This window comes from Musa acuminata, chromosome BXJ3-2 (genome assembly GCF_036884655.1).
Source record: "Musa acuminata AAA Group cultivar baxijiao chromosome BXJ3-2, Cavendish_Baxijiao_AAA, whole genome shotgun sequence".
NCBI lineage: Eukaryota > Viridiplantae > Streptophyta > Magnoliopsida > Zingiberales > Musaceae > Musa > Musa acuminata.
Window position 1 is genome coordinate 28,212,979 of NC_088350.1, and position 20,383 is coordinate 28,233,361.

Sequence of the window (20,383 nt, forward strand, 5' to 3'; positions counted from 1 at the left end):
TTGTAGATGAACCAACAAAAATACTGTAACAATCTAAAATTGATAAAAATAAAATAAACAAAAAAATTTAACGAAATTTTTTTAAGGGATAATTTAACATTTTTAAATTAGGATCATTATTTAGAAAAAAAAACGAAAATGAAAATACTGATTGAAAAATACCTAAAATATGAATATTTTCTTTTAAAAAATCACCCTATAAACTTAACCTACGATTACACCAATAACAACTTATCCTTCGTGCGAGACTTTTGGGTCATCTGACTTTTAGGATAAGTCCCAAAGTGGATATCTTGTGCGATGAGAGGCTCAATTTATTAGTTTAACTAGCTTTTTCCTTTCATAAGTGACAATGTGACACAGCCAAGGAAGAAATCCACGATACCATGTCCATCACATGGCATCCACCCATGGGATGACAAGAAAGAATCCGGCTCCATGGAGACTTCCCACCGCTCTTTTTGTCCTTTCTGTTCTGCTTCTCTTGTTCTCTTGTTCTACTTCCCACCAGAGGTGGAAGATCTTAAAGCAAATGGTTCTCCGGCAGTGTAACTGGATTTCTCTATGCAGGCTCCATGGATCTCCTTATCAAGTCCTACATAACACAATCTCATCAGTTTTAGAACACCATCTAAACCTGTCTGTTATGATCAAAGAAGAGCACACAAAAGATACAGTTCAAAACTAGACAACATTTCCATAAAGATATAGCACGTCGTCCAACAAAGATCATAAATTAACGGGAAAAATAGCATATGATGTTCTCCAGGGAAAAAGTGATATATCAATAACGTATACATTAAAAGGTTAATTTTCAATTTATACTAGAAAAACAATTTTCAAAGGGCCTATGTTATTAGCACCCCGAAGCTGAACACTTACAAATACAAACGGGTTGTACACAAAACGCTGGATCCTCGGTGCCTTGATCCAATCGAGTTCCAGTCTGAAATCTCCAGGTCCAGATTTAGCACCAGGAACACCACCTTCAGCATTGACAGGAAGAGACATGGCGATGACGATTCATTCTAACATTGTGCTGATAACAATGCCTATCCACGTCAGTAAATATCGATCTAGAGGGATTTGCAAGCTTGTAATACCGAGATCAGGTTTGAATGTTTAGTCAACATCATAATAACAACATTGACAGAAGGAAACTTGCCTTCACAATATGCCAGTGATCCTTGGGAATGAAGACAAAAAGCTTGCATTGAGTTGTCTTCCTGCTGCTCTGGTGAATTGACCCAGTTCTCAGTGTATAACTTTGTATGCAATTATCACTGCAAAAAAAAAAAACAGCAGATTCTGTGCTCAAATTGAAACTAAAGAATCCTGTGTTCAAATAATAGAATAATGATCATATTCTTGTAACTCGATCTGAGTGTAGTTCAGTGTAGAATAATAGAATGATGCAGTTCAGTGATATCTTCAGCCTGAATAACATGAGTGTTTTGACTGACAACCTATGCCTACAATCAGTTTTGGTCCAGAAAGAAAGATAAAATTTACATGTCTGCCACCATTAGAAGCAAACCTTCAATACTTATTATTAAATTAAAGCCAAAAATTTTAAAGGTAAAATCTTATTCTGTGTAGTACAATATCATGGATCCTGCATTGATTAATAACCATGGCGCAGCATGCTTCAGGAAAAAAGAATAGGCATGTACAAGTTGTAAAATCACAGAAATTAGCCATCTATCTTATACTGTGATACAAATGTTGAAATTCTGTCACGTGATCCGACTTCTAACCAAAATTAAACACAAGATTCCATTAAGGACGGTAGATATATTACCCTAAGCTACACTTGACTGTCTTACAAGACACCACCAATTAGGAACGACACTTCAAAATTCTTCAAAACAATGAAAACATTTACTAAGTTTAGATAAGAACAAATTGAAGAATTAATACAACCTCCATAAACTGAATCAGAGTACAAGTGCCACCTCTTCAGCTCCTCCTTTGAATTAAAGTTGAACACAAATATTTCACTTGGAGCCATTGGATGATCTACATTCCATGCCAGGGCTATAAATTAACATTAAAAAGAAAAAGAAAAGTCCTAAACCAATTTCAAGATACTGTATCCCCTTTTTCAATAAACCTTGTTAAACAATTTGGAAGCAGCTAAAATTTCTCTTCATTATTTATCTTAAATTGCCATCAAAAAATTATTGCAAAGGATTTAATTTTATTTTCAATTAATAGTAGCATTAAGATCATTAAACAATTTCATGTCATTAAGTCATGACAATATAATAAGATGCACATGTGAGCAGATTTATTTTATTCTATCATGTCTGCATCAGAACAGTATAAGTCTAACGAGTTCAAAACAAATAAAGCAGGCAAGAAGCAGATCTAATTTCCGATAATTGTATGCATGCTTACAACAACCAATGCATATTGCAAAACTTCCCATGATATGAAATGTGTTGGTAGGTAGTGTTTCATAAAAGTTCCTATAATTTCTTTGGACATCTGTCTAGTGGATATTAACTTCAAAGCAAATAGCATAATTTAAAAGTCATTTTAGAAAGTATTAATTCTGGAAACTGACATCTTTGAGTTCAATCATTCATGGTCAACCAAATGCCACTTAGAATCAACATGAAGGCTCTGCAACATAGAAGTGTTTACCAAAATGTCTTTCTACTTTTTTTCTCGCTCATTGTCCACAGTTCTACTTGATTCCAACCAAGTTTAAACGTTGTTTTAACTCTCACCAGACATGCATGTTACAATATAGTGACACACAAAAATGCATCACCCTGTGGTCAATCAACTTATAATATATGGATCTGCAGTGATGACTTCAGAAATTCATAATCGTGATCCTTTCGTGCAATGCTAGTTAGGCAATAAAAATACACTTGAAAGAAGTCATATTACAGGAGACAGTGATATCCTCAATTGCTGGATATTTTCTGTCAGCCACTCAACTACGATTTTCTTGGGACGAGGATTTGTTGTCCCTTGTGATGCATCGTCACTTTGGCCCACAACTTTATTCTTGAAAAAGACATATTGCTAGATGTGGAACAATGTGGATACGACAACGACATTGAATAATTTGGACTTGTTGATGGCAAAAGGACCTATATTTCGACGTACATGAAATGTGGGAATCATGGATTAGGTTTTCCAGTAGGGGCAAAAACATAGACAATGTGAAAGCTTTCTTACGAATGCGCACCTTCTTGCAGTATTACTGACCCAATTCCCTTCGATCGGAGACGTATTTATTCTTTCTTGAATCAATACTTGGCCATTTCAAAAAGCTAGAAGTTTCTACACGGCAAGAACTGACGAACCATCAGCACCTTCTTCCCTTCATCATCTACCCCAAAGCAGAATCTTGACCCTCCCAGTCCCACCACAGCAATCGATAAAGATTCCAAGAACCAGGGACCAAAGCAAAACCAAGATCGAATAAAGATTTTGTAGAAGCCTATTTCCCATTCAAGGCTGGACTTCTCCGATGAATACGACGACATTACCTAACTTTATGGCGTCGATTGACGATCGAAGGAGAGCCCGAATCCTCGACATGGATCCGGCGCCGCGGCAGAAGCCCGATCGGAGTATCCTGAGGGCATTCGAGAGGCGAATGGGCGGCGAGGAGTTTCTCTTGAAGATTGCCCATCAGACGGCTACCACCGGTTCTAGAAAAACCGTCAGGGGTGACGTCACCTCGTAGTTCACCCGTAGGAGATCGGTGGAGCCCATCCGCGTGGATGCCACGTGCTCCGGATGACGAGGGCATTTATAGAAGGCAACCGGGTCGGGTCCGAATCAACGACTGAGAGTCAACCAACTCCGCAGACCAGTCCTCGTGGTCGGTTTATATCCCTCCGATCGGAATATATCGTCCACACGTATCTTAAAGCATGTCAAGAACTCCAGTGCTGTGCATTCAGAAACCGAGGCAAAATCACATCTATTATCTCTTAAGAGCATGTCGAGAACATATATATGTATATGTTTTGGATGTGTAGGTAAATATTTATAGATGTTTGATGTGAATAATTGGGAGACTGCAGATCAATTTCTCTAAGAATCGTTTGATATGTTTGGTTAGTCATCAGAACAAAGAACAAAATCAACTTTATTTGGTCAGCTGTAGATGGCAAAGCATTGCAGATAAATGTCTTGGACTGTGTTTAGGATCTGGCTAAAATATGATACTTAATGGGAAGAAAGAACAGGGTTGTGAGCTATTTATCATGTGCAGACCTTATGTTTTATGCTTTCTGGTTCTAACAAGATTTATCCTCGTTCTTAGAGAGAGCTGCAGGAGCTGCAGTCTTCTTCGTATACTGCTGCAGATCCTCATCTTGACATGATCAGTGAGTGCTTCCAATACTGTTCCTTTCTTTCCTGCAGCAAACTCCTCACTGCCATGGAAAAATATTTGAGAGAGAGATGAAAATACTCTGGCTAGAAAAGATAAACAAGCTTCTATTGCATATTGTTGATGCAAGTACTTGTGGTCTTCAATCATATCTTCCACTTTGGTAGGCAGAAGGTGTCCATCATAGAGTGAAAAGAATCTTGAGCTTGCAAGCCTAACAACTGGTTGCTTGCGAAGCTTTATGATATCAAGCACAGAAATATCGTGCAGGCTGAGACCAGATCTGTTCAGAAATGAGACATTAGTTGAAACCTAGTTGCTGATGTTGAATGATCTCATTTCCAGACTGGTTAGAAAGAAGAAAAAGTGTTCCTCGAATCATTTGCAGACAATAATATGAAGTCCCTAGTCATCATGAGCTGAACCAACATTGATAGAGAGCAGCAGTAGGTCCAGGGATGCAGAAAGGGGCTTGTGCTGCAGCACTAATGATAGAGAAATCTATGTAGTTGAGGAGGAAGTGGTGATAGAGTTGTTATCATAGGAAGCTGGAGGCATGTAAGGTATCCCAAGGGCCAACATCCTTTGAACCATGAGATTGCTTTGTGTGTGTCATTGCCACTCACAATAATGTTTTCTTTTGGGAACCTCTTTGTTTCTTCCATGTAGGTTTGCATGGAGATATTTTTCTCAAAGATTTCAAAATGGTGTGTTTTTGTTGAAGGAAGCTACCACTATTTTCTTAACAAGGAATTATCACCAACCTGAAGCACAGACGACATGCATTATTATTCTTCAAAGTATGAAGAACACACTGATATTGTGTGAAGCATCACCAATACAATTAGGCACATGATCTTTATGCCAGTTTGACCATTCAAGCAAAGTCCAAAAGTAACATCTTGCTCTGTCCCTTTGTGGCTCAGTCAAGTTATCTTTTGATCTGACAATGGACCACACTTCAGTCCCCCAATCAAGTGATTTATCATTTCTGAACACCCAAAGGACACCTTCTTCCCTATATGTGCTCCTTGATACCTGCTGATGACCAGAACAATCTGATTAGTAGCCATTTCTGAGTTCATCAGCCTTGTGTAACCTATGTTTAGAACTCATTGAATTACTAGTGAGGTCACCACTACACAACCATATATTCAACTTGAATGCTGGGAGAGCTTCTTCATCACCTTCACCAAAAATCCCTCTTACACAATTGATGTACCACTATGTTCCTCTTAATGATTACCAGCCTTTTGTATATCATCACAAGCAACTTTTCCTAGCATGCGACTATGGTGTGGATTAAGTCCCTATCTTGAATCAAAGACTTTTTGGCTTTCAACTACAAGCATGTGAAGAATCACAAGTGGATAAGTGGGATGAGATAGAAAGCATCCACAAAAGGTGAGTTAGGTACCTGTGACCAGGAAATAGCAACCCAATATGATGGTTGGCAAGTCTTTGGTAGTTTTAGCAGTCAAATCTCCCTAAATTGTCCTTGCAAAAATTCAAGTGATAAGGCACTAGATAGATGGCAAGATGTGACAGGTCATGAATTGAAATAGATCACAGATTCAATAACTCATTCAAGATTTTCTCAACTACAGACAATCAAGAGTTGAACATCACAAGGAAAAATAAATTTTCTAAGCATAGGATGAAGGTATTGTGCATCAAGACAAGGATATATAGAAGCTGCCAAGTTCATAAGCCAAACAGGAATTTGCTGATGTTACATACACAATAATCTCCAAGAAACAGACGATGCCTCATCCAAAATTTTCTCAACTACAGACAATCAAGAGTTGAATATCAAGGAAAAGGATATTTTCTAAGCAACGGGTGAAGGTGCTGCATCAAGACACATGTAAGCCAAATGGGAATTTGCTGATGTTACATAGGCAATAATCTTGAAGAAACAGATAATAAAGGAGAATAGGTGAATAGAAAAACTAACAGTTGCAAGCTGATAGATAAATGGCATACAGGTAGAAGTCTAGATAGCATCAGGATATTTCACTGCACTATTTCCACCTCAACAAAACAAATATTCAGTCACTGCCTATAGTAAAAATAACAGAAATTTCTGAAGCTAATACAAAGAAAACCAAAAGTTCAAATAACAATACACAAGCTAAATAAGCCACAGATATCTGAACAATGCAAAATCATATTGCAAGTACAAACATAAGAGTGTCTAAACAGCAGATATCTATTAAGTAGATTGGATGAAAGCACTCATCCATTGGTAACTAAAACTAATACAAACCCCACACTTTATATTTCCAAGTCCTAACCAAGTCTCTTATGTAATGCTACACTGGAGCATCTCACAAGAATTATCTTGGGAGCACACTCTGCATACTAATATTTGTGACATGATAAAAGAAAAGGAAGATTGCATATATCATACAAGAAGATCACCTTCACCCAAAGATCTATTCCACTGTTGCTGAAATGATCTCATCATTTTGACACATGATTCAGCACGCTCCTGAATCATCTAACCTGAGTTCGTATCCATTCCTTTCAGTAGAACCAATTGAATCCATCTTGGTTCTGCAAAGAATGCTCAATCCTCCCATGCATAGCATCTGAGGAATTCATTACAGGCATGCTAAAGCCAGACCCTATACTGAAGTCCCCACTCACCTCGAGAGGCTGGTTATTAAATTCTTGCTCAAATGGCACTATGCTCTCCTGCCTGTACTGTGCTTGCTCCACGAAGCTGGTAACTTCTTCAAAGAGATCACCAACTTCTTCCAACATGGTCACACCTCCCAAGTCCATGTTCTTGCCACCATTTATATTGTTATCATAGAAGTTCATTAGCACATCAATTGATTTTTGCCCATCAGAAGGAATACCCAAGTCAGAGATATTAACTGGATTTGGCTGACTATTCAATGGCAAAGGCATAATTGAAGGCTTGTTCTTGGTCACGTGGAAGCTGTTGTTCGTCATCCCAATACCTGGAGGATGAGTTTTCTGATACTTACAGAAGTATTGGTGACTGTTTCTCGCATTCCTATCAGGAAATCCATGACGGATATCATTGTGTGGGCATACCACATTATCACAGGTATAGACCCGCTGGTTTATCACCAGTTCAGACTCCGCAGCAGTTCTCTTCTGAATGATTTCCATGTCAGTCTCTTCCTTCATTGGAGATCTAATGAATTTCCCATTCCCATAACAAGCTCCAAAGTTAAAAGCATTGCTGTCAGCATCCAGCTTATAATCCACATCCTCACTTTTGCTTTCATCAACACCTTCAACATTGTACTCGCTGCTGTTGCTGTTGAAGGAGAAGTCTCCCATGACACCACCCCCGGAGGATGGGGGTAGGCATGCATCTGGATGCAGCTTCATGAACATGTCCTCTTCCTGCTTAACAACAGCAAGCCAAGTTGCGCTCTCCTTGGCAGTCATCTTGTCTTGAAGGCATTTGGACTGCCTAACAAGCCTGCGGATCTTCTCAATGTCAGGAGACATATGCTTGATTACAGCTGTCAAGACGCTGACCTTCCAAGCCTTCTTCAGATCGTGTGGCTTCTTGTATGGAGGCAGACCTTGTTCGCTTGGAATGGCTAGCTGAGGCCACCACTCCTCTCTCCCAGTAGGCCACCATGGTGGTGGGATTCCTTTCTCAAGGGGAAACCGCCGCTGTGGTGGATCACAGTGCTGCATAAGAGCTGACAGGAGGGAACCCAATGTTGTGTCCTGAAGTTCGTGCAATGAATGAGGACTTGCAGTTCCAGAGCTGAAATCACTGCTACAACCAGCGATCACATTATCAGCCTGGTACTTGGCTATAGCAACAGGTCCATTACGATCAAACCTGACCTTTTCTTTCCACCAACCCCTGAGATTATCAGAAGCACCACTGACAGGTTTGCCTTTCTCTGGAATTATACCATAGACAAAGCCCTGAGCATTGCAGACCTCCATCATTTTCAGCATGTACTTGAGAATTCCGTCCTGTGCCCGAGACATCTTCTTCCGGCGGGCCTGTTCGAGGGATTGATATTGCTTAGACGCATCACCCTGCTCCTTGTTTTTGTTCTGATGCTGTTCCTTTAAGCGCTTAAGTCGCATCCGGTCCCTCCACATACGTCGTTCAAGTTCTTCTATGTCAATATCCTCATCGCTCTCTTCATCAGCAGCCTCAGCAAATTTTTCTGGTGGCAGGTCAACCAGATCTCCCACTCCCATCATGCATTCGCCCATCTGATGCTGATAGAAGCCACCATAATGGTCTTTCCTGTCATCACTGGAGGTGAAATTTTGCACGTAATTTGGGCCACCAGGATACACCATGTCTTCAACTAATAGCCCCCCCATAGTTACAAGGAGCACAAGAAAGAGAATCTATATTCCCTGATTATAGAATAGATTCAATGTTCGCCTGCAGTTCAAAGAACTCAGGCATTTATAAACATATGATGCTGTGCCTGAAAAGTTTGGAATTACTTTAAGAATATCACTAATTTGATAATTACATACATGCTTCCATAAAACTATTATTTGCTAGAATATCCTTTATGAATGACAAAAGAGAAATACAACAAGAAGTATTAATGCAAATATGGTGAACTGTTTTAAAAGACATTCTATTTACATCATTACAATATGCATGTATTAAATATAAAGTGAAAAATCAAGTAAAAACATATTCCACAAGTAACGTAAATCAGGCATGCAACATTGAGTCCATCACCAAAAAGACAAACAAATAGGAGTGCAACAACTGAGTCTTCGACAAGAAGACATATTTATATACACATACACAATTATTAACATATAAATGCATGCATACACATATATAAATTACAATAATCGCCTTGCTTTAAGCCATAGTCATAGGATGTGTTAAAAAATCATGTGTCAACATAGATCTATTTTACATTTAGGATGAAAGAAATCACATCACACAGTCATGTTTGTCAAGAACAACCTCCTTGCTTTACAGGCAAATCTATGTAATATTAACTAACCCTGGACCCTGGACTGATGGTAACCTGCACTGGCTGCCTTTGTACATCTGCCAAGAATAGATGAACTTCTAAAATGTGTATTCCATGGATTCCCATTGCATTTCTCTTAAATGAGAAGTATAAATGGTCCAAATAATCAACATCAGCTAGCATAGCACATCATAAAACATAATAAAAAGATTTGCAGCAAAGTTATAGACAACGGAAAACAGCTCTCTTTACATAAATGCACGATGCAGCCTAAGTAGAAAAGTTAAAAGTCACCAAAGTTTACACGTTTGCTACAATGAAACAATTATGATATATATACTTTCTGCCCGACAGAAAAGCAACATTACAATTATCAACATCCCCAGTAAAATTTCAGCCAAATGGAATCAAAGCATACGTTTATCATTTCTTTCAGAATAGTGATACCTAAAGATATGACACAATCATTTGCAGATTATGAAAGGATATTATGAAATTTCAAAAGACTAATTGAATGATTTTCCTAAAATCTACACAGACAGTAAAAGTAACACCAAGAACAATCAAGTTCTCAAACCATGCAACAAGAACAAGAATCACTCAGAAGCAAAAGCCCCCTAAACAAAACCAAAAGAGCAAATGAAAAAACGCTGCTCTGTCCCTTAAGCAATCCATGTTCTGTACTTCCATTTGGTCCACGCTCAACAATCAGTAAATTGAACCAAATTGAGATTTTAAACAAGAAACAAAGAACCTCTTTAGTGTGCACTAATAACCGGCAGTCATACCAGATCCAACGTGAACGGAAGAGAAGAGGTGCAAAGAAAGTGAATTAAACTGTAACTCATATCATACTAAAAGATAAAAGTAGAGAAACAGATTTCCCAAGGGGCAAAGCGCTAGTTGGATTTTAGATTCACAATATCCAAACAATTTCTTCATTTCAGCGTGCAACAGAAGCTGAATTTGTCACCAGATATCTTAAAATCATCGAATCCAACATAATATGAATATAATTAACGATAATAACGAACGAAAGAAGGAAAAACAAAGCATCCCGAGGTCGGTCAGACAAGATTTTGACAAGATCAGATCTTATAGAAGCCACAGAACGGAGAGATGGAGCTTATCGATCGAAAATGAACCAGAATCCATGCAATTAAACGACAGACTATGGAAACAATTTAGGAAACAAGAGAGAGAGAGAGAGAGAGCAGATCCCGACACTAGTTCAATCTTCCTCGACTTCATTTCCCCGGCAACAGAAGGTTGAGAGCCAACCCGCCGAAAATCCATCCTTTTTCTTACAGGCAAGAATAAAGACCATAAAACAAGAGAAAGTCGAAAGGGGGAAAAGTGAAGGCTAATGGCTAAAGAAAGTGCCCTCCAAAACCCCAACCGCCGATCCACCAAAGAGCTTCAAACAAGCCGTAAAAGCAACAAGAAGCAACATAAGAACAAACAAATGAATCCGAGACTTGGGAAGAGCACCGAACTCAAGCAGAGAAGAACCACAGATTCACCACAACAGAAACAGAAAAGGAGAGAGCTTTAGAGAACAGGAAGCGGAAAAATCGCACCTTTTTATCTTCCGTCCACGTTAAAAGGTTTGGTTCCAACCCAAGTGCCGCTTCTGCGCATCTACAAGACGGTGCGCGGGTGGTGATCCCCCAGAAAACTTCGACCTTCACAGAGAGCAGAGAACAAAGACAGGAAGGGAGACGAGTACAACGAAATGATAAGGGTTGCTCGGAAATCAGAGAGAAAGAGAGAAAGGATTAAAGAAAGAAGAGTAACAAGAGGGGGAGGTGGTCTCTTCTCTCGCTTGCAGCAGCCGCGACCTCTATTATTACCTCCCTCTGCTTTGGCTCTATCTGGCCGGTGTGGCGGGGTCATCTACAGTCATGGGAAAAGACTAGATGGTAAAATAATGATCCAAAAATCTGAAAACTAATATCATGCAAAAATCCTCAAACTGGCGGATCGTACCGACCATCAGAACACAACAACATCCTAAACTTCGCATGGCTTTAGGCTTTAGCCCACATGATTCATGAGCCGTATCTACCCGAGACAAATCAGCAATAAATTGACTCCATTTGCCTGCACCATAAATCCAATCACCACGTGAAGTACCTGGTTATATACTTTTACCTCCGTGAAGAGGTTAAAAATGCCAACTTTCGCCAAAAGCGGTCAACGGGGAAGGGAAGGCACGCGTCCTAAACGGTGCAACGGTGCTTCGGAACCCGCGTGACTCTGACTCCCCCGCGACGTCCGGATCACCGTAGCGTCCGCCGGGGCTCCCCGTCGTCCGGCTCCTTGGACGGTAGCGTGGCGCGTTTGTCGTGCGCCGGCGATGACGAAGAGGGTCTGCAATCGTGCACGTGGGTCGCTATCGTGCGCCGCGCGGCGCATTTTAGACGAAGCCCCGTCATCCTTATCTCTTCGGCCGGTCCTTTTTCTAATAATAAAAAGAAGAAAAAATGTTTTATGAATTAAAAAAAAAAAGGATGCAAATCTACCCGGTTAGATGTACCCGCTCCCCTACCTGCCTCGCCATTGGAGGAAAAAGTTAGAAACGTAGCATGCATTCTAAATATTAAAATAACAACTATTTTCACTAAGAAACATAACATTACTACTACTCTAACATATAAGGAAGCCTAAATCTTCATTATTTAACGGCTGAAGCAACCTAAATTAAAAGCTTTCTGGCAAAGAGAAGAGCATATAAGGAGGTGTAAAACTATCAGTAAAATCCAGCATCAATCAAAGTTCATAAACTGGAAGATGAATCATCAGAGATGCTAAGGATATCATCTAACACAGAGTATCGAGGGATAATTCCCCATCAGATTCTCACGTGCATGGGAAGCAAATCCAAATGTGTCCACGTTCACCCTATTTGGCAGTTTCTTATCGTCGGGAACTCTGGTTGAGGTCCTAAGTTACTCTTCCCCTTCAACCACACTTTTTGAGGTCAACTTTTGTTCCTGAGGATTAATATCGAATTTTGTTAGTTTTCGACCACACACCAGATGAGACAAATTCATATATCACCTGATATTCTTGATATTATATCCATCCAACGAGATATTGAAATCAATATCCGACCACAATAAAAGGTGATTAATAGAATAGAAAAGCTCAAGCATAAAACTATAAACAACCATGATATGACGACCAATAGCACGATTATTTGATGGGTGATCCCATCCATCACTTGAGTGGTGAAACATACAAATATTAATTAAAATCTTTAATTCTTATATTATTTGTATGAGTTAGATGAGAAAAAAAACCAAAGGTGAGTCACATGAAAAAAACAAAAGAAAAAGAGAGATTCAATAATTATTTCTGATTGCCATGATCTTCTGATACACTGATCTAGATATATTATGCTCTTTGATATTTCTTCTTTTGATTTATTTTTTCTCCTGGTTTCTTGAAACTCATCTAAGTTTCTACATTTCATATCATATTTAATATTCTTTGATTAATCTAGAAAGCGTGAACTCTGAAATCCTATTATTTTATAGTTTTTTTCTCTTTTTCTATATAAATCTTATCTTGTGATTTCTTAGTATTCTATTACTAATCTGACTAGCCTGAACTATTAGATTATTTATAATATATTTAGTATTAAATTATATCTTATTTAATTCATATAAAGAAAAAAAAATTATGATGTTGATCACTTTCACATATCTTTCACTCCATATCTAATCTTTTTCTCTAACATAATTTATGTTTCATCATAATATTTCTTGCAAAAGAGAAGTGACAAGGAAAGCTTGTTACAGATACCGTTGCATCAGTGAGAAAGAATCATGGTGATCGAGAAACACATGGCTGAATGGCTACCGAAAAAATCGAACTTGTTCAAATCCAACTCATATAAGTACAAATATAAAAGTACCTTTCTTTCTTCGAAGCTTCAGCATACATGAGAGATTGGCAGCCATAAATTATGAGACATGGATCATTGTAGGCTGAGGCAGCCAGGCAAGAAAGTTCCAGATCACCAGTTATTCCATCTCCGGAAGAAATTACACGAGAAACTTCGCTCTCCCACAGTCATACCAAACCCAAATTTGTAATCCTTTCTTTTGGTGATCAACCTGCAGTGCGGCAATCATAAGAGAATGGGATTGATAGTGATAAATCAAGCATTGGTTTCAGATGCAGATAATTCTTTTATGCATATTTATCTGCTAAGATCCAGAAAATTCAAATGATCCGTCTCCTCTCATTAACCATGATTAGAAATTAGATAAAGATAAAGAGTACAATTAACTTAAGTATTGTAAGAAGCCATCCATGGTAAACGCTCTACTCACCTCTGCGGAAAGAATAAAATTAACACCCATATTAAGTCGCTCCTCCAAAAAGGCAGCGATAACACTGTTGGAATCTAGTTTTCCCCTCAAGCGACACTGCACAAACATTCATTAACATGGATTGAATATTTACATGCATGTGGAAATTTAGTAGGCAGAATTCAGCATATTGCACATAAAGCCATTACATAACTTGCAAAACCAGAATGTGTAACGGTATATATTCTTGGGGTACAGAAATTAGATATTTACTAAATGTATATAAACTGGACCAAGTAAAGCCCATCTAAGGCAATGATTGGATTAATTACCTGAAAGCAGCAGATAGAATAGAACAGAGAAATTTACAGGTCGAAGAACGTAATCATAACCAAAACTTGAGGTGACATCTTGTGTCAAGTGATTGTACATGAAATCAGATGCAAGAGAGACCTGCAAGTGATAAGATTTATAACTGCATGCACAGACATAAAGCATGAATAGAAGTTCCTTTCGAATTTTGAGATCCCTCACCTTCTCAAATACTTTCTGAACATAGCTAAGTGCAACAATTCCAGTGCTTGCAACTTGCCCTGTTGCAACCTGCATAAATTATTCAACAAGCTGTCAACCTGGCATTAATCAACATAAAACACATTGAGAAACATATAAATGAACACCTTCGAAGTACAGTTATCAAGTATATTTTGATAAAGACGAGAAAATGAGTAATAAAGAAACTTAAGCAATACTCGAGCCAGTGGGGTCGTCCCCCTCGCTGGCTTTTGGAAAATAGGTCCTGCTACTCTAGTGTAAATGAACAATGAAGTTCAGAGTAATGGATACCAATTACACGGTCATGGAAGTGTAGAGAAAAAGGAACCAATAGAACATCCTGCAGCATAGACATGGAAGAGAATTTTGAAGACCAAGTCTGTCAACTACTATGAATTATCATCCAAAGAAACAAAGATCGACTGGTGAGAAATTCATAAGTGGTCGTAAACGCTAGATTTTGGCTTATAATTAGCACCGACTGATTCAGTTTTGCAGCAAGTTATGCAGTAAATATACAGATCAGAAAGTGTTAGAAAAAAAACAAAAAAGATAACAGCAGGGTAGCTACCCTCAGGATCCTAGGAACCAGATAGGGGTTGATGAACCTCACACCAGTTCATGCCTCAGAAAAGAGAGAAAAAAGAAACTTACATTGATTTGGAAGCTTCACAGCCTAATGATGCCTGTGAAGCCTTATATATGACATTACCTCCAAGCACTAGCGTCTAACACTTTTCCAAAGAAAGTACAAAGGGCAATCAAAGGCCACATATGACTACAATATACCTTCATAGTGTGCTGGACTAGCAGATTGATTTTACAAATAGAAGGGGTGCTTTAGATCGTTTTCATTGTCTGTAGCATCAAGGCCAGATCTCATACATCTTCCAGAGAAATTTTGATTTAAGCAGTATCCTACACCCCAAAAGAAGAGGCTTCTTAAGATGCAGATATTCGTGAACAAAGACAGGAAGTCAATAAAGCAACCATCAGGCTGCCATATGTCTAGAAATAGGTAATAGGTTAACGTCACTGGTGGCACAGACTCGTCATAAAGTAAATCATCAAAGGAACTGTAGGCTATGCCAATTAAATGTCCAAACTTTGCGATGGAACATTCAGAAAGCTGGTACAAATAAATGTAGAAAAAGTAATGCAGGAAAATCAAACTAAAGAAATAAAAATGTCAGAACAGTGAGATACTGCAAACATAAATGCTGCCAAAACCTTCAGCAGACTTATCCTATTGAAGAGAAGAATGACGAGGGTGGTGGGAGTGAGAGAGAGAGAGAGAGAGAAGAGAGAATTTACCATATTATCTGTATTGTACCGAGCAGTAAAACCAATAACAGACTTCCTCTGATGACCAAGCCAAAAGATTTCGCCACCCAAGGATAGATATGGTGAAACATTCTGCAGAAGTAACAGAAAAAGGCATTTGGTCAGAATGCCAAATAAGTGCAATAGGAAGTTGTGTGATGAGGAGCCGAAGCTGTATGTCATCATCACAGTTATTGCACCTTAATGTCAATGAGAGGAAGCCCAAGCTCTCATTTCCAGTAAACTGTTTGAGCAGGTCTTTAATGATGCAAACAAACAAATTTTTCTTTGATGTCTCTGATCGGTATATCCCCATTGTTACTTCTAATTCCACCTGAGAATTGAGCAAGGATGAGACGATATTCAAAGTACTGGCTTACTTGGAGGTAAGAAAACTCAAATATTGATGCTTCACGTAGCTTGTATCAACTACATGAAGCAGTCTTACCATGGTTACATGCATATGAAACATTTTCTCATAGAAAACTCATTTACTGAATGAACCTATATATATAGAATAAGTAGCTAATTATGAAACATTTCTGTTCACTGGGGTCACAAATATTGCACTGGCATGTAGACATTGCTTCCAATGGAACAAATGCGGTGATGGAATATGGCTTAGGGCATCAACCAAAACCTTTTCTTGTATGTTCACCATAGATCAGAATTTTAGTGCAAAACTAACATTGTCACTTCTAGCAATTTATTGGACAATGTGCTGCCCAGTGTAGCCAAAGATAATCATTCATGATGAAGCAACTCTAACCATATTAAGTATAACAAAAAATGTACAGTATAACCAAGAAATACAGCATAAACAAGAAACACAATAAATGATGATAGTAACTGATGGGAAACAATCGAGTATGTGCAAATATGTCAATAACATAGGAAAGGGGTCCTCCATACCAACAAAATGTGATGTTAACTGTCAAGCAATTCACCAACACACACTCAAAACCTGAAAAACTACAAAAATAGGTTACCTGGATACAATTGGCACCATAGAAGGCATTATTCCCTATTTGAAACTGAGTCCTGAAATCCTTTCCCTGTAAATGCAGGACGTTGTGAAGGTAAAGCCATGAATATTTGTAAAACTAAAAGAAAAAAAATGCTCAGAACTAAGAGAATTTTGTGAAATACTGACCTTGTAATCAAAGCTAAACATTCCCTGTGAGAAATGTGGTTCATTTGTGAGCTGGCAAAACACAGCATATATAGCAAATGATCAGCAAGTATGACAACAAAAGGGAAGAAAAAGTACTTCCCTCTAAATGATTCAAACCATTAGGCACCTGAGCATTTATCTTCAAAGTGAGGTTATCGATCAGATCACATTTTACTCGTGCATTTAGTCTTCCATCAGTCATTACTCTTCCAACAAGTATCAACTATATAACTGCCTCATAAGTATCCATCAAAGAGACATTTACACCAAGTAGCTACTTCAAAAAAAAAAAAAAAACAAATCAGCCAACCAACCTTTGGATCGAGAAAGTTGGCGCCAAATTCGTAATGTGCAGTAGGAACTTTGATTGTGTCAGAAGACTGTGATGGAACTTCCATTTCCATAGAGCCCATGAAAACGCTGTGGAAAAGTCTTTTGGTTAAAAATTACAATTGCAACACCAAAAAAAACCACAAAATTTTGATTAAACTACCTGTGGCTGAGTGAAAATTTCTGATTTATCCCTTTTGTAAAATCAAACCTCAATCCCTCGAAAAGCTCTGGTTTCAAGGACACTGTAGAAAACATTGGACAGATATATTCAGAAACTGAATTAGCAGAATCCTCTTCAAACCTGCCTTTTGTTTTCACATTTCTTTTTTAGTATTAGGATCAGTTTGTTCTCAACCTGGTGGTTCAAAAACACCCATCCTCTTAACAGAAAATTCAAGTGTTTAAAAATCTCTTGTTAAAGTCTACTTTGAATGTTTCAGTTGAAGAGAAATCATCTAAATGGAAATATATGTTGATACATGGTTCCTTGTACAAGGATCTGAAACGGTAGGCATGAAATATATGTTCCAAGAAGAGTCTTGGGTTTCTAGTTGATACATTTAAAAATCTCCATTGAGACTTCAGACTTGTCATACATTTAAAGTGAATCTATAACATTGAGGCATAATCCCTAGAGATAAGATGGTCTAGATATTATGTTATAAATCACATTTATAACAAAATAACTTTGATGTAATGGGCAATGATGTCTAATATGTTCCTATACTTTGATGCCTAGAATATGACTCAATCTTGTTTATCTGTGGGATAAATGTTACTGTTTTAGCTACTTATACAAGATAGATATTAAAGAAAATATGTTTTTGTAAATTATGATTTTTGATATATACATTTAGATTCATGTTTAGGAAAGGTTCTTTTCTTTAGTAAAACAATACATTTCATTAGCTAATTATTCTAGTAGGTTTCTAAGTGAAAGCCAATTACCACACAATCATAGATTGTAGCTGCCTATACAAAAGCATATTTGCTCTTTATGAGATTGTGTGAGATACCACATTTACTTTTCATGAGATGGTATGTATTTAACAGCAAAAAAAACATCTTTGACCTTTCTTCAGTAACATTCAGGACTTATTATTAAGCAATTTAAAGAGTACACATCTTGCAGACGCACATCAAACGTACAAGATATGTATCCAAAACAATAATGTGTATCGCCGCAAAGATTGAGGTAACAAAAACAAGTAATCTTATCATCTTAGAAGAAGGCGGAAGTAAACTTCAAGAATTCACTTGTTAGATTAAGATGCGACGTACGCTTAAATTAAAGAATTTATTAAGATCGCAGCTTTATGATGAAAGAACATGCAATTTATTCACCGATTTTTGAACTAAAGAAGGAACAAAAAGAAGTTCTTTAGCTATCAAGAACAGAGTTATTTACAGGAAAACAACGATAACATAAAAGGGAAGAACAAGAACCAAGTGTCAAAAGCAAACGCGTCGAGACTCACTCAACGCCTCTCGCTGGATCTCCTCGAACGGAACGGGACAGGGGAGATTCAACCAGTCAACCTTCTGGGGCTCGGTCCTCTCATCCTGCTTCGGTGGGAGGGCCACCGCCAGGCCGACGGCGGGAGGAGCAAGCGGGGGCGGGGCGGCAACGTGGCTAGCGGAGGACCCCATCGGGGAGAAATCGAATCTGGATCAGAACCCAACCCCTTTCACTGCCTCTGCGTCATGTGTGACCGCGGTGTCGAGAGGGAGGGAGGGGTCTGCATCTCGAGAGGTTCAAGGAGGGTTTTCTCTTGCTGTTCCCGTGCGCGTCTTGCCTCTCGAGCAAGAACATCGTTACTCAGTTCCTGACGTACGCGTGAGTATATAACATTCGATGTATAAGTAGATGACGCATGATTCCGAGAAACGTAGAAGGCCGCGGCAGAGACGTGGAGCGATCGGATGCCCGTCCATTTGATTTGTCAGCAACAGGGAAGGCTGGGATTGAGCGAACGGCATCTAATGCGGGTGGGCACGTACATGAAATAGACATTTGGGGTGATCCAAATGGATATATATATATATATATATATAACACATGGAGTTAGTTATCTTTAATATTTTGATCTTTATATTTTAAAAAATTATATTAATATTTTTATAGTTAACGAAAATAAAACATTCAGATCTGAGAACGTCGTTAGTTTTATCAATAAAAATATAAAAATAAAAGTCAAAAAAGATAATTTTAACGTTTCAATTGATTGTGACGAATGACGTTGGTGGTAGTAAATGACGGACGATACTACTGGAGGCCATGAGTGACTGTTATGGATGAGAAGAGCGACGATGAAGGGGAGGACTGCTCTGCATCTACATCGATGTTGATGTAATTATCAAGAGATCCTTTCGCTACTTTGAATTTGTATCGATGTTGTCACAATTGCCCAGCAATGAAAGAGTCACTCAACATCTATATCAACGACTCTTTCATCGCTTGACAACTACGTCGACGTCGATGCAGATGCAAAATGACAAAAAGATCACTTGACAATTACATCAATGTTGACATATATGTAAAGCAATCCTTATCTCTTGTCGTCGCTCTTCTCGTCCACAACAACCACCTGTGACTCCCAACGATGCTATCGTCTATCACCACCGACATCATCCGCCATCACAAACTGAAAAATTAAAATTATTTTTTATTTTTTATTTTTATATTTTATATATTTATTGATAAAACGGATAGCGTTAGAATAAATTGATCTGTTCTACTTTCATAATTATAAAAATATCAATATAATTTTTTAAAATATAAAAATTTAGATATTAAAAATAATTAACTATAAAATATAATATATAATTGACCCATCCAAATACCAGACTGCATAAAACATGCACTTGTGGTATCATTAAGAATAAAGGAGCGACAACCATCGCGCAGGCTAAGTGGGTTGGAGGAAATGTCGAGAAGGAACGAGTAGAGAGACCAAAGCATGCGTAGAGGAAGAAACTAAAGCATACTACAATTGTGGAGACCTAGAGCCAGCTGAACAGAGACAAAACTGGAACTGCGAACATGGAAGAAACTGAAGCATACTCCATTTGTGGAGACCAAAAGCCAACTGAGCAGCACATATAAATTCGTGCGACGAAATACTAAGCTTAATTTTCCTCGATCATGTGCCGGTGAACCCTTACGCCATAGTCGAGAGTGACTTTGTCCGATCCCCGATGTGCAAGGTTGCCCACGCATAGACTCGAGTGACGGAAATTAGCGTCGGGTCAGATTGAGTTGCAGGCCTAGTCTCCTGCTTCTTCATTGTCGACCACCGTACTTAGGTGAAGGTTAAGAAGAAGATTTCTCAACTCGACCCTTCCG

General features: G+C 38.4%; 1 protein-coding gene and 2 long non-coding RNA genes across 5 annotated transcripts; all 3 read right to left on the bottom strand.

The window, feature by feature from the left end:
* Window positions 1-275: 275 nt before the first annotated feature.
* Window positions 276-3,984, bottom strand: LOC135630950 (uncharacterized). Of its 2 annotated transcripts, XR_010494192.1 has the most exons (5): window positions 3,206-3,984; window positions 1,924-2,019; window positions 1,166-1,283; window positions 883-1,039; window positions 276-595 (listed from the first exon to the last, which is right to left on the bottom strand). It is a non-coding gene; the product is annotated as an uncharacterized LOC135630950 (long non-coding RNA). The 2 variants fall into 2 exon arrangements; XR_010494191.1 differs by lacking the exon at window positions 1,924-2,019 and having other exon boundaries at window positions 280-595; window positions 3,206-3,970.
* Window positions 3,985-6,513: 2,529 nt separating this feature from the next.
* Window positions 6,514-11,209, bottom strand: LOC103975789 (protein ETHYLENE-INSENSITIVE 3-like 1a). 2 transcript variants are annotated; one of them, XM_009390876.3, is made up of 2 exons: window positions 10,911-11,209; window positions 6,514-8,817 (listed from the first exon to the last, which is right to left on the bottom strand). In XM_009390876.3, the coding sequence occupies exon 2, from the start codon at window positions 8,705-8,707 to the stop codon at window positions 6,893-6,895; it is 1,815 nt and encodes a 604-aa protein (XP_009389151.2). In that variant the 5' UTR covers window positions 8,708-8,817; window positions 10,911-11,209; the 3' UTR covers window positions 6,514-6,892. The 2 variants fall into 2 exon arrangements, with proteins under 2 accessions (XP_009389151.2, XP_009389152.2); XM_009390877.3 differs by having other exon boundaries at window positions 6,514-8,771; window positions 10,911-11,206.
* A 5,308-nt stretch (window positions 11,210-16,517) lies between these two features.
* LOC135630850 (uncharacterized) lies at window positions 16,518-17,281 on the bottom strand. Its single transcript, XR_010494158.1, has 4 exons — window positions 17,198-17,281; window positions 16,832-17,124; window positions 16,684-16,734; window positions 16,518-16,585 (listed from the first exon to the last, which is right to left on the bottom strand). It is a non-coding gene; the product is annotated as an uncharacterized LOC135630850 (long non-coding RNA).
* Between the last annotated feature and the right edge of the window lie 3,102 nt (window positions 17,282-20,383).